Source organism: Tiliqua scincoides, chromosome 9 (genome assembly GCF_035046505.1).
Source record: "Tiliqua scincoides isolate rTilSci1 chromosome 9, rTilSci1.hap2, whole genome shotgun sequence".
Taxonomy (NCBI): domain Eukaryota; kingdom Metazoa; phylum Chordata; class Lepidosauria; order Squamata; family Scincidae; genus Tiliqua; species Tiliqua scincoides.
This window is the reverse complement of record NC_089829.1, coordinates 19,498,346-19,511,771: the sequence shown is the minus strand read 5'-3', so window position 1 is coordinate 19,511,771 and position 13,426 is coordinate 19,498,346. Positions and strand designations below refer to the sequence as shown.

General features: G+C 49.0%; 1 protein-coding gene across 1 annotated transcript in view; it reads left to right on the top strand.

Annotated features, from left to right (window-relative positions):
• The first annotated feature begins 481 nt into the window (after nucleotides 1-481).
• The window catches only part of CHST8 (carbohydrate sulfotransferase 8), a 237,198-nt gene continuing 224,253 nt past the window's right edge, over nucleotides 482-13,426 (top strand). Inside the window, exon 1 of the mRNA XM_066637528.1 lies at nucleotides 482-590. Coding sequence (XP_066493625.1) covers nucleotides 482-590 — 109 coding nt within the window. The remainder of the gene's footprint in view (nucleotides 591-13,426) is intronic.

The window sequence follows — 13,426 nt, the reverse complement described above, 5'->3', positions numbered from 1 at the left end:
ATCCCATTCAACCCCCTCCTTGCCTCCCTCCAACCCTCTGTATGAGCTCACTGCTCTGGTGGGTCTCCGGACCATCTGGGCCTAGTGACTTGGTAATCAAAACAATAAATAAAAACAACAGGGTTACCACAGAGTGTACTTCTCTAGGGAGTGTGTTAATATCACTTTTATCAATAATTATTTATAGAAAGGCATGCTTCTATACTGATTTTCAACCAATACAGAAAGTTGTTCACAGTTTTATTTACTGTGCATAAATAAATGAATAGCATCTCAGCTTAAACACAGACCTCTGGAACCTAGCCTGTACTTAAGTAGAGGACTACCTCTATTGATAATGTTGTTCCCCCCCACTCCAGGTAGCCTTGGAATGGAGAGCCAGCTAAGACTCTGAGACGATGACTGCATCCTGTGCTTCTGAGACGGAATTTCTTTTCTTCTTTTGGTGGGTCCAAACTGGATTTATTTGAGGACATCAATGATGAAGCTGACCTGCATGTTCTCCTTCATTCTGCTGTTTGGGGCAGCTGGGCTTGTTGTCTTCATCCACCTGCAGGATCCAGAAGAAATTATCCATCAGCAAACACCAGGTTACTTGTTTACATTCACTTGTGAAGTTTCTCTGGAATGGTTTTCTTTGACATGTTAAAACTGAGTGGCGAGAAAGATCCTTGAATGTGCTTTATAATTGATGCTCAGGATTGACCCACCTATGAGACCGATGGAGGTTGTTATCTCAGGTGGTATAAGATTTTGTGAGATCAAAGATGGCGGTGCCTGGCTGAGCCAGGAAGAAGAGGTTGCAGGGGCATTGTGACCCAGGTATATTTGGGAACCACTGGGATAGTATCTGGTGTACGTCATCAGGGAGGTCTTGACTTTGCCTGGACAGGCCTGCGTTTGTCTATTACTGAGGGGAAAAATGGTGTCGGAGGCATTCACATTATCCACTGAAGCCACATGAGATCAAATTTTGATGCGTTCCATGGAGAGTTGTTTTGAGGTCCCACAGGGAAGTCTCTTCCCTGCAACCAGTGTGATGTTCTTGTCCCAGAAGAGAGAGTTGTGATCTTTGCTGAAAGCTACAGAAGCTACTGAGTTATACATTTTCACAATGGTATTTGAGCCTGTGTATTTCCTGGTTCTGTTTTGATTCTGTTCATGGTTACACTGTGGTAGATTTGGAAGATCTTCCCAGCTTAGCACCCCTATCTAGCAACCACCTGCCAGAAGTGGGTGACAGTGAATACAAAGTGAAGCCAGGGAACCCAGAATTCAGACTGGTGATGTTCAGGAAGACATCTTCCTAATACAAATTGTGGCAGATACAAGAGGGGTTGAGACAAAACTATCCATGCAATTTTAATTTCATTCAGCTTGAGGAATGCATGGGTTTTTCATTGTCTTTTCAACAGCCCCTTTCCTGTGCACTGTACCTGGGCTGGTCACATGGGCTGGGAGAGGGATCACATTGTGTATATACAAAGAAGCTTGCTCCACTTTTGCTCAGGTGGGCTGGATTGTTTCCCAGAGCCCAGGACTAGCCCAGGAACAGCTCCCTAAAGCCTTTGAAAACAGCATTTTGCATGCATGATTTTGACTTCCTGCATGATTCTCTGTGAGCAGTTTTGTGTCCTAGATCTGGATGGAAAAGAATGCCGTAACAAGAGGGGTCTCACAACAGAATGTTGTAGTATGCCTATTTTTCTGAAAGTAAGTCCCACTGAACTCAATGGGACTTACAGGAGAGTAAGGGTGTCTCAGATCACACTTAGGTTTCATAGATTGGTTTGGACTCTTCAGCATTGAGCAGTTGGCCTTACTTTTCTCCCAGCTGCTCTCTGGATCAAACCTTCATAGTTCTCTTTTCTAATCAGTCTTCCTTCTCTCTATACCACATACTGATCCTCAAACCCCAGTTTGGATTCTTGCTTGAAACTGAAAGTTATATTCTTCCTTGCCACCTGCACAGAAAACTAAAGTGGAGAGTGATGTTCGTTCTCTCTCTCTCTCTCTCTCTCTCTCTCTCTCTCTCTCTCTCTCTCATATTAACTCTTTGATGCCCAGTGAAGCAAAATGTCTGGGGGCCTCCCCTTCCCCTTTATAAAAAAGTCTCACCTCTCTGCAAACCTCATGAGTTCAGTGCCCAGTGCCCAGAAACCTCCATCTTCTTAGTCAGTGGGTTGTGGGTTGTCCCAATTTGACTGGAATGCTATCAAAATAGTGGCAGGGGCATTAGAAATAGAGGGGTGGGTGTTGATTTGTGGATAATTCAGTTACTTGCTTATTAAAAATTCTTCATTAAAAATGAAAATTTAGACGTGAAACTCAAGTTTAGATATGAAGCTCAGTTTTGCAGATCAACAGGAGCAAGAGAAATGGGACAGAATCATTTCTCCAGGATGTTTTGCTCTCAATGTGAGAAACTGGCTCTGCCCTTGGCACTGCCCAAACACCAGGGATGTAGACTCAAGTTCTGTGACTCACTTCCAAGTCAGACTTAAGTTCTGTCAATCACTGACTTGTACTCAGCTTGGGATTCAAACCCATTTTCGCATCTGAGTTGCTGTTTGTGTGTTCTTGCTAACTTACTTTACCAGTACTTCTGCATGGCCTCAAGACCTCCTGGGCGATATGGAAGTAAGTATGATCACCTGGGTAAGGCAGGACCTTGCCCAGATGACCATGCAGCAGCTGGTAGCTTCAGGCAGCCTGTGGCACTTTGATCACTGCCAATCAGCTGGGTGGCAGAGAGCTGGCACCCAGAAGTGCCTGTCATCAGGGTGGTGTTCACAACTCCCCAGACAGACATCCCACCACCTCCTTTTTTTCTTTAAACTTGACTCGAGAGACTTGAAACTTCTTGAGAATTTGAACAAAGACTTGAAAGTAGGAACTTGAGACTTGAGACTTGTGGTTAGGGACTTGAATACATCTTGCCAAACCTGTTGCTTCCCATCAAAAAACAGTGGTGTAGGAGACTGTCCTATGGGAAGCAGTGTCAGCTGGAAGATTGTCAATGCCTCCTTTGCAGTGAACAGAGGCACACGGCACTTCCAGACAGCATCCAAACAGCTGCTCCAGGCATCCCATACCTTCTCATTCCTGCACACCCCACTTGCCCCCCAAACAGAGCAGAATTATACTCTGAGGACAGAGTCATTGTTCATTGTTAATACATTCAGTCCAGTTTAATTTGGGATGGTGTAACTTATAAAAGAAGGTTAATAAAAGACTGTTGCTTTCTTTAGCTTCTGCTAGATGTTCTGCAGACAGCTCTTTCTCATTTTCAGCCCAAGCTACTGTTGAACAGAACCCTTGATGTACTACTTAAGCCAGAATAAAACAGGAGTCATAAAGTAATGCTTACATTACTTTCCGTCAGCAAAGTACTCCTGACAGTAGCTGTTTGTGTTGATTTGTTACCATTCATTTACCCTTTCCCTGTGCTTCACATGGCAACCTAATTGTAATCCTGTACTGAGAAAGCAATATCAAAGTAATTTTCCACAACATTAGTTACAATTTTCTTCTGATCTTTCAAGTGAAACAATCCCATCCTGTTGCCTTCTCTGAGCACATAAACCTTGATTACATTTATCTGTTGGAAACGAATGCTTACTCTGTATATGTGTGTGTGAGTGTATAAAAAAATGTCCAAGATGGTGGGTGGTGCACAGTCTTTTTGTACTGCTAGTTGACAAGCACTCCATTCCGGTTCTTTGTACAAGGCATTCTGTTCTCAGCAGCCACTGCTGAAGACGAGACAGCTCTTTTTTTCCTAAGGACAAAATCAGATTTTGTCAGCAATGACATTAAACTCACACATGTTTTGCTGGCTGCAGCAGACATGGTAGCTTCACCCACGGCAGACCCGCACAGGGACATTCTCGCTGATGAATGTTGGATTGGGGTTTGTAGAGCCGCACCAAATGTTCTGCAATTTTGATATTTGCTTCGAAAGCAACACATCAAGAGGTGGCTGAATAGACTGCCAAAACTACTAATTTGCATTCCTCCACTGCTGTTCCATCCTCTTGTGTTCCACTGGTAATTTCTTCTTCTTGGTACTTGTATTTCTTGGCTGAGTTATCCACACTGTTGAATCTGATTGGCTGTGGTGACCCATGTGAGAATAAGAGTCCATGAGGTTATTCCATCAGACATAGCGCCATGATGTCATGGACAAAATCACAGGTGGCCCACCTCCAAATAGCAGTGTGGGCAAGCAGAGGTGAGAACTGTGAGAGTGAAAAGGAAAAAGAAAGTGACGTTGAAATGAACATCATCTAAACCATGTGGATGAGTTCTCATAGAGGGCTGAAAAAATCACTGAAAATGGTGGTTTTCTATATGAAATCAGTCAGCTCAGTCCTAGAAACTGTGGGGAGAGTTGTAAACATCTGATGGTCACAGAGACCTCCCTTACTGGAGATCTTCAAGCAGAAATTCAGCAGGCATCTGCTGGAGATGCTGTAGGAGAATTTCCTGCTCGGGGTGACCAGATGTCATAACCATAAACGACAACAAGGAACCCCAAAATGTAGGGCAGCCGAGAAAAAAGTAGGTCATTACAAAGTAAAAGCTGAAAACACTCATATGCTGATTTCATATGGTTAATTTAAACATTAGTTATTATTAAATTTAAAACTATATTACATATAATTTATTACATGTAATTTATTAGTTACAGAAGGCTATGCACTGCCTGTAGGGGCCCACTCACAGGGAAAAGGAGAACATTTAAGTTCTTTTCCAGGACCCAGAGCTAAAAAAGAGGACAGGTCCTGGAAAAAGAGGACATCTGGTCACCCTGATCCTGCTATAGGCAGGGGGTTGGACTGGATGACCTGGTAGATTCCTTTCAACTCTATGATTCTGCCTTCCTCTGTGTATTTCTCCAAACTGTGTTTTTACTGGTGGCTCTCCAGTTTAATTCAAGCACATTTTAAGGGAGCCAGCCCAAGCCAAGTGGCTGCACAGCTGACTCCCCAGCCCTCTCCTGGGTGGCCTTGCTACTTGCTGCCATGGGCTGCTGGCTGCCCTTCCAGCCGCACACCATCGTCCTCATCATAGTGGAGGTGGGGCTGTGCTGCCTCATTCCTGGTAGCGTCGCCACCGGCAGGCCAAGGTGAGTCTGAAAGTGGACAGGCTGTTGCCTACATATGTTAATTAGAGCATTGTCCTTGGGTATAGAATTAGGTGTTGCTCATTCTCATTAACTAACCGCAGAAAGGACCTGTACGGGGCCTTCTGCAGCATAGTTTCTAGGTAAGGCAAGGACATTGTCTTTTAAAGTGTATTACATATTATGATTGCTGGGATTCTGCTAACAAGATGTTTACATAATGACTTCCTCCACGCAGCGGGAGATGAGGCACCCAAAGATTTTGCATTCGCAGTAAAAGACCTGGTAATTGCCTGCACTGTTTTTCATTTTGGTGGCACAGAACCAGCTAGCAGACTGGACTGTCCATTTTTATTGCGCTCAGCGGTGAAATCACTCAGAATAATGTCAGGTGTCCTACATATGGGGACTTTATAATGACTCAATCAACACCTTGCCTTTGCTGGCCAGGGCTGAACCCTAAAACCTGCCATGATTGCGGCTTGGCAGCTAAAGGCACTCCGGACAAGTCACGATCTGCCTTCCCTGTAAGCTGCGTGGCCACGTGCCAGCGCAATTGAAATTCGACCCCCATGCAGCTTCCCTCTCATTGCTCTGTAGTTTAGTGATGATGATGTCATTGCCAGAAGTTCTGAAGCTGCCCCCCAGGCAGCCACCATATTGGCTCTGTGTGCTTCCTTCAAAAATTAGAGAGAACATTGGTCGTGATGCATTGGTAGTTCCAGGGGAGTCAGTAGTTGATATCAGTGGAATGGGACTAGCCATAAACAATGGTTGAAAAGGGAAGCTGCAACTCCATGGTAGGACATCTGATTTCAATCCTTGGCAGCACCTCTCCTGGTCTGATGACCTAGAGAGTCTCTGTCAATCAGTGATAACAATACTCAACTAGATTGAGCCAGGATCAGACTCAGTAAAAGACAGCTTCCTATGTCCCATTATTTAAAGGCTCTTTTGACCCTTGTCTCCCTCTTCCTGTTACATATTGTCCCATTTGTAATTGTTTCAAAACCTTTCCTGTCTCATGTATTTGATGCCACCTCCCCTTCATGGGTAGAATAATTAATGGACATTTTCCAAACTAGAATTGAAACACACTTGGAGAAAATCACCTCTGAAATTGTGAATTCAGTTGCTGCACAGAGAAATGATCATCGCAGATTGCGTGCCTTGACACTCACAGTCCACTCCCCCAAAGAAGGGATATTTGGAACCCACTGAATAATGTCAGTGGTCTTCTCAGAACTTGTTTTGGGGCTTACAAAAGTTCATGAATGGTCTTCCAGAGCAGGAACCTCCAAACTGACCTTGACATTTTGCTTCAGGCAATTATCCCTGCTAAGAAGATCTGAACCCCTTTTGATACAGAGGGTGCATTCAAAAGCAGTTCACAATGAGGTTCTGATCCAAGAAAAAAAGATAGAAATCCTACTGGGCATGCTCAAGCCCTTGGACACATCTAAAATAGTTCTTTGGATCCCAGCCCACTTTATATGGGCAAGATCCGTGCCCTATCTGTCATCCTAGACACACAGTGGACTGCAAGGAGCCTCTAAAAGGCTTCAAAGAGTTTTGAATGCCTACTTCCCAGAGACTTATACCAATGGCTCACCATAGGATATTAGCATAATCTAATTGTGATTCCTAGTGTGAAATCTGGACTGGAAAAATAACTGTAGCTTTATAGGCCTAACTTTGTGCCTCTTGATGCATATGAAAATTCTGCCACTGTTGCTGTCATATGCATTACCCCCCTCCCCCCACAATGCAGAAGGTGGTGACCACCTATGCCCTTACTTTAAAAGGCTATAGAAGACAACCTATGCCCATACTTTGTTCTTTCTTTGCAGGGTACCTTTAAACAAAACAGGAAATGCGGGACATGCTGGAGTGAATTCTGCTCTTCCTGTTTTATTTAAAGGGACCGTGCAAGAAAGGAGCAAGTTGAAGGGGAAGGGAAGCAGATCATTTATCTTTGCCAGTTTTGTAACAGTCTGTAGGAGGATTTTCCCCTTGGGGTGCAGGTACATACTGTAGGCAGATCAAAAGGGTGTTTTAGTTTTGTGATCCACCTGACAGCAAAATGTATTGACTTAAAACAATTCACCTGCTAGCAGCACGGCACACATATTTATGCTGTTTGGTGCCCACGCAATAAAAGGCATGCAGGGAAAACTAACAGAAAACTTGAGATCAGAACTGACAAACTTCAAAATGTTTTAAAACAAAACATCAACATGTTCCATCAAAATCTTCTTATTAAGTGAAACATTTATTGGATAATGCAGTGGTTTACAACCAGTGTGCCGAGGCACATAGGTGTGCCGCAAATGGTTTGCAGGTATGCCATGGGATTTTAGGGGATAGTCTTTTATTAGTAGGGTCATTGGGGGGATGTGAGCCCCCCCCCCAGCAGCATGGTGTGCCTTGTCAATTGTTAAAACACTGATGGTGTTCCTTGACAATTTTAGTGCCTTGTCAGTGTGCCATGAGATGAAAAGGGTTGAAAACCACTGGAATAAGGGATGAACATTGAACACACAGTGTCTGGTATTTTCTTATTCCATGTGCTCATATGTGGAATTCTTGAATATTTTTTGTTCAGGCCTTCCCCTCAATCTCCCACTCTATAAGAACATAAGAACAGCCCCACTGGATCAGGCCATAGGCCCATCTAGTCCAGCTTCCTGTATTTCACAGCGGCCCACCAAATGCCTCAGGGAGCACACCAGATAACAAGAGACCTCATCCTGGTGCCCTCCCTTGCATCTGGCATTCTGACATAGCCCATTTCTAAAATCAGGAGGTTGCGCATACACATCATGGCTTGTACCCCATAATGGATTTTTCCTCCAGAAACTTGTCCAATCCCCTTTTAAAGGCGTCTAGGCTAGAAGTCCGGAAACTTTCAGACCACTCAGATCTAGCTTAACTGTCTCCACACAGGGGATGCATGTGCATCTTGAAGCAGAGGGTGGAGTAGCTCTCCACACCTGCAGGAAATCCTGTGGGAACCTGCCCCCTGAAGCACCTCTGACAGGGGCAGCTTTGTGTCCAAAGGGAGGGGGCCTTTCTGCCTTGCTCTGCACACCAGACTTTCAGCTCCCCCCCCCCCGCAAGTTGGCCCACGGGGCTTCTCTTTGGAGGTGCGGAGGGACGCTGAGCTGTACCTCCGCTCCCCTGCACCTGTCCTGCTTTGCTTGACTTGTGCCTGCTGCATCTCCCCAGGACAGGATTGAGGTGCTATTGGGAAGACGTTCTTTCTCAGTGGCACTTTTGGGACGGGGAGCGTATGTGTCAGGGATGCCTTATTGGGGGGGCAGGGGTTGTGAGTCGGCAGCCATGTGCAAGAGAAAGAGGAGGGGGAGCTGAAGCACCCCCTTGCTGGAGGGGTAGCAGGGGGTTGCAGGGCTGTTTGTTCAGAGGGTGGGCTGTTCAAAGGACGAAGGGAAGGTGAGCAGAACGGCTGGGGAAAGGGGCCCTCATCGCTGCTCTGGGCCCAGGCCTCTGTGTGGAGGCCTGACCAAGGCACCCGAGAGGGTTGTTAGGTTGAATTCTGGGCAAAAATATCAGGGAGGCTGGGATCTTTGTGGGCTTTTGGACCCCAGTCCAACAACTGGCCCCAGCTGTGCTCCCAGTGTGCAGCTGCCCCCGGGGCTTCCTCTGCTGCTGAAGCAAACGGGAGGCCACCAGATCTGCTTGGCACTTGGCGTCTAAGCCCTCGGGCCCTTCTTTTTGCAGCCAGATGCCCGCTGGAGCTCTGGTGGGGGGATCCCTTTTGCAGAGAGACCATCTTGGGGAACCTGGCTTTCAAGGGCTGCCACCGCTTCCCCCAAGGAGCAGTTCCCCTCTGGCTGCCTTCTCCTGGCCTGGAAGCAGACCGGGTAGCTTGGCCTCTCCTGCTAGATTTGGAAGGTGCCAGGACAGGCTGGGGAGCGGAGTGCGTGTCCCGATAGACCCGCTGGGGTTTTCTTGAAGGGAGGAGATCTGAGTTTTAAGAACAGTTTACTCTCTGGCAGTGCAGCGAGGGGGCGAGGAGGTGCCTGCGCACCGTTTGTGACTGCTCCTCTGTCCTGGAGCCGGCTCTCGTCCTTGTCTTTGCGCAGGCTGCAGCGTGCCCCCTTTTCACTCTAGCGGCAGCAGCTGAGCAAGACTGTTCTGCCCTTTTGCCCCTGCTCCACTGCCTTAGTTTTGGGGCTGGGGTGCTTGGCTGAACTGGAACGCCCCCCAGCTGCCACTGTCTCTGCTCTGTGGGAGTGCTGTCCATACAAATAGCTGCCAGAGTAGTCCTGTCCTCCCCACCCAGCCCAGTCTCCCAGGGGTGGGGCCTGCGCTTTCTGCTGTGTTGCTGATGTCACCAGGTGGGGTCTGGCCCCACCTGCTTTGCTGCCATAGAGCTTAACGTTTCTGTATTTTCTTAAACCAATACAGTTGAAAGGAAGTTTACCAAACCAGCCTCCTGTGGTTCTTTTGTTCTGCGTCTGAGCATCACCCACCCCGGAGTGTGGCTTTAATGTGACTGGGGGCTTTAATGTGCTGGGGGCGTCGAGGCCATTTACCCAAGAGAAGCTGGTGACCCCTTCCCTACCAGATGGGGGTGCGGTGGGGAGCAGAGAGTATAAGAACCACCCTCTGGCTGGCTGAGGGGTGGAGTCTGCAAGCTTGTCCACCTGCTTGCCTGATTGCTTTCCTCCTCCCTTCCCCTGGCAGGTACTTACATCAGTGCTGGGCTCGCCAGAGGTGCGAGCCGAAGGGCAAGAGCCAAAGGGCTCTTGGCCCATGGCTCTTAGCCTGGGGCTCGTGCCCAGAAGATCTGCTGCCATCTTGAACAGGGTCCAATCAACAGTCGTCGGAGATTCTCCCCTTTTGTTTGAGGCTGGGGAGAGTGGAGCAATAGTTATTTTAACAGCCGAGGATCTGCCTGCAGGCCAGTCTCAGAAGGTGGGCCTCGCCACATGTCTGTTCTCTCGGGAGGGAGCTCAGGGGAAGGGAAGGGTGCCACTATCAAGAGTGTGATGGTTCAGGGGAGATATGGTGGTGGGGGTCGGACAGGCCGTTACAGGAGAAGGAGAGTTCATCATAGGCAGATTATCTCCCCTTCTGGTCCTTCCCCCAATTCTCGGGTACTTGGTGGTCCTGGCAGTGAGTCCCTGGATCTGAAGCTGCTGCTTTTGAATGCCAGGTCGGTGAATAACAAGACCTGTATCATCCGGGATGTGATCCTGGATGAGAAAGCCGACCTGGTATGCATTACAGAGACCTGGTTGGACGGGGAGGGAGACGTTAGTCTCTCTGAACTTTGTCCGCCAGGCTTCCAGGTGTTGCAGCAGCCAAGATTGCAGGGACGGGGAGGGGGAGTTGCAGTGGTCTATCGTGAGTCCATCTCCCTTACCAGGTGCCTTGTCCAGCAGTCTCCTGGGTTCGAGTGCTTGCATGTTGTGTTGAGAGGGCCGGACAGGATTGGGATTCTGTTGGTGTACCGCCCGCCCTGCTGCCCAACAGTCTCCCTGCCTGAGCTGACTGGGTTGATCTCGGGGGTGGCATTGAAGGCCCCCCGCCTGTTAGTGCTGGGGGACTTCAATGTTCATGCCGAGGCCCCTGTGGTAGGTGCAGCTCAGGATTTCATGGCTGCCATGACAACCATGGGCCTGTCCCAGAAGATCTGGGCCCCGACACATACAGCAGGACACGTGTTGGACCTGGTGTTTACAGCTGGGCATGGGGGCAATGATCTGGAGGTAGAGGAGATCAACATCACTCCGTTGTCATGGACAGATCACTTCCTGGTAGGGTTTAGGCTTGTTGCGACTTCCTACTCCGCAGAGGCAGGGGACCGTTTTCTATGGTCCGCCCCCGGAGGCTAATGGATCCTGAAGGCTTCCTGAAGGCCCTGGGGGATTTTCCCACTGCCAAGACTGGCACCTCATCTGTGTCCCTGGTCGACCTCTGGAATGGGGAAATGTCCAGGGCTGTGGGTGAGATTGCTCCGGAGCGACCTCTGCCACGCCGCAGACTCGGAGCGGCTCCTTGGTTTACTGAGGAGCTGCGAACGATGAAGCGGCAGGGCAGGCGTCTAGAGCGACGGTGGCAGAAAACTCATGATGAATCCGATCGGACATGGAGTAGAGCTCATTATAGAGCCTACTCCGTGGCGGTGGTAGCAGCGAAGAGATCGTTCTTCTCTGCTACCATTGCGTCTGCTGATAGCCGTCCGGCAGAGCTGTTCCGTGTGGTGCGGGGCCTCCTTCATCAGGCCCCTTCGGTAGTCCAGGAGGAATACACGGTCAGCCGCTGTGACGTGCTTGCCCAACACTTTGCAGATAAAATCGATCGTATTCGTCGCGACTTGGATGCCACATTGACAATGTCTGTTGATGTCCCCTTGGCAACGGCTTGTCCAGTATTGTGGGATTCTTTTCAGCTTGTGCAGCCTGAGGATGTGGACAGACTCCTTTGGAGTGTGAGGCCGTCTGCCTGCCTGTTTGACCCTTGCCCAGCTTGGCTGATTAGAGCAGCCCGGGGGGGACTGGCTGAGTGGACAGGGAGGGTGGTCAACTCTTCTTTGATGGAGGGGACATTGCCGCTCGCCTTGAAGCGGGCGGTGGTTCGCCCCCTCCTGAAGAAGCCCTCCCTGGATTCCACTGTGTTGAATAACTATCGGCCAGTCTCCAACATCCCGTTTCTGGGCAAGGTAATTGAGCGGGTGGTGGCGGCCCAACTCCAGAGGGTCTTGGATGAAGCGGATTATCTGGATCCTTTTCAATCTGGTTTCAGACCGGGCTTTGGGACGGAAACTGCCTTGGTCGCCTTGGTGGATGACCTACGCCGGGGACTGGACAGGGGGAGTGCGTCCCTGTTGGTCCTGCTGGACCTCTCGGCGGCTTTCGATACCATCGACCATGGTATCCTTCTGGGCCGATTGGCCGAGTTGGGAGTTGGAGGCACTGTTTTGCGGTGGTTCCGCTCCTACTTGGAGGGTCGGTCCCAGATGGTGGTGCTGGGGGATGCCTGTTCGACACCCTGGCCCTTGAGGTGCGGGGTGCCGCAGGGTTCAATTCTGTCCCCCATGCTATTTAATATCTACATGAAACCGCTGGGAGAGGTCATCCGGGGGTTTGGAGTGAGGTGTCATCAATATGCTGATGACACCCAGTTCTATCTCTCCTTTCCTCCAGACTCCAGGGTGGCGGTTGAGGGCCTGGAGTGCTGTCTGGAAGCAGTGAGGATCTGGATGGGGGCTAACAAGCTGAAATTAAATCCGGATAAGACAGAGGCTCTCCTGGTTCGGAAATCCTCGATGCAGGTGCTGGATTATCGACTTGCTCTGAATGGGGTTGCACTCCCTCTGAAGGAACAGGTTCGCAGCTTGGGGGTCCTCCTGGACTCGCAGCTGCTCCTGGATTCCCAGGTGGAGGCTGTGGCTAGGGGGGCCTTTGCTCAGCTTCGGCTGGTGCGCCAGCTGCGACCGTACTTGGATCGTGCAGACCTGGCCACGGTGATCCATGCCACGGTGACATCGAGGTTAGATTACTGTAACGCGCTCTATGTGGGGCTGCCCCTGAAGACGGTTCGGAAACTACAATTAGTACAGAATGCGGCGGCCCGTGTGGTCACCGGAGCCAGGCGGTTTGACTCTGTCAGACCGCTTCTCCGGGGGCTACATTGGCTGCCCATTCGTTTCCGGGCCCAATTCAAGGTGCTGGTTTTGACCTTTAAAGCCCTATACTGCTCTGGGCCAGGATATCTTAGAGACCGCCTACTCCCGTACAATCCGGCTCGCCATCTCAGGTCATCAGAGAAGGCCTTTTTGCAAGTGCCGCCACCCAAGGAGGTCCGAGGGGCGGCTGCAAGAAATAGGGCCTTCTCGGTAGTGGCACCAACATTATGGAACTCCCTTCCCCTTGACTTGAGAATGGCTCCCTCTCTTGAGAGCTTTCGGTGAGGCCTGAAAACACTGTTGTTTAAACAAGCCTTCTGATTTCTGGCCTTCTTAACTTTTTTATACATCTTTTAGTTTTACAGGCTTGATCCCTCGATGATCTGCTCTTTTACTCTTTTAATCTGACTACTGTTTTTATGGCCCTGTAGTGTGTTTTTAAATGTTTTTATCTGTTTGTATTAATGTTTTTAAAATCTATTGTTTTTTTAATATGTTGTTAGCAGCCCTGGGTCCCGTTAGGGAGAAGGGCGGGATAAAAATAAAGTTTTATTATTATTATTATTATGCCATCACCACATCCTGTGGCAAGGAGTTCCACAGACCGACCACACGCTGAGTAAAGAAATATTTTCTTTTGT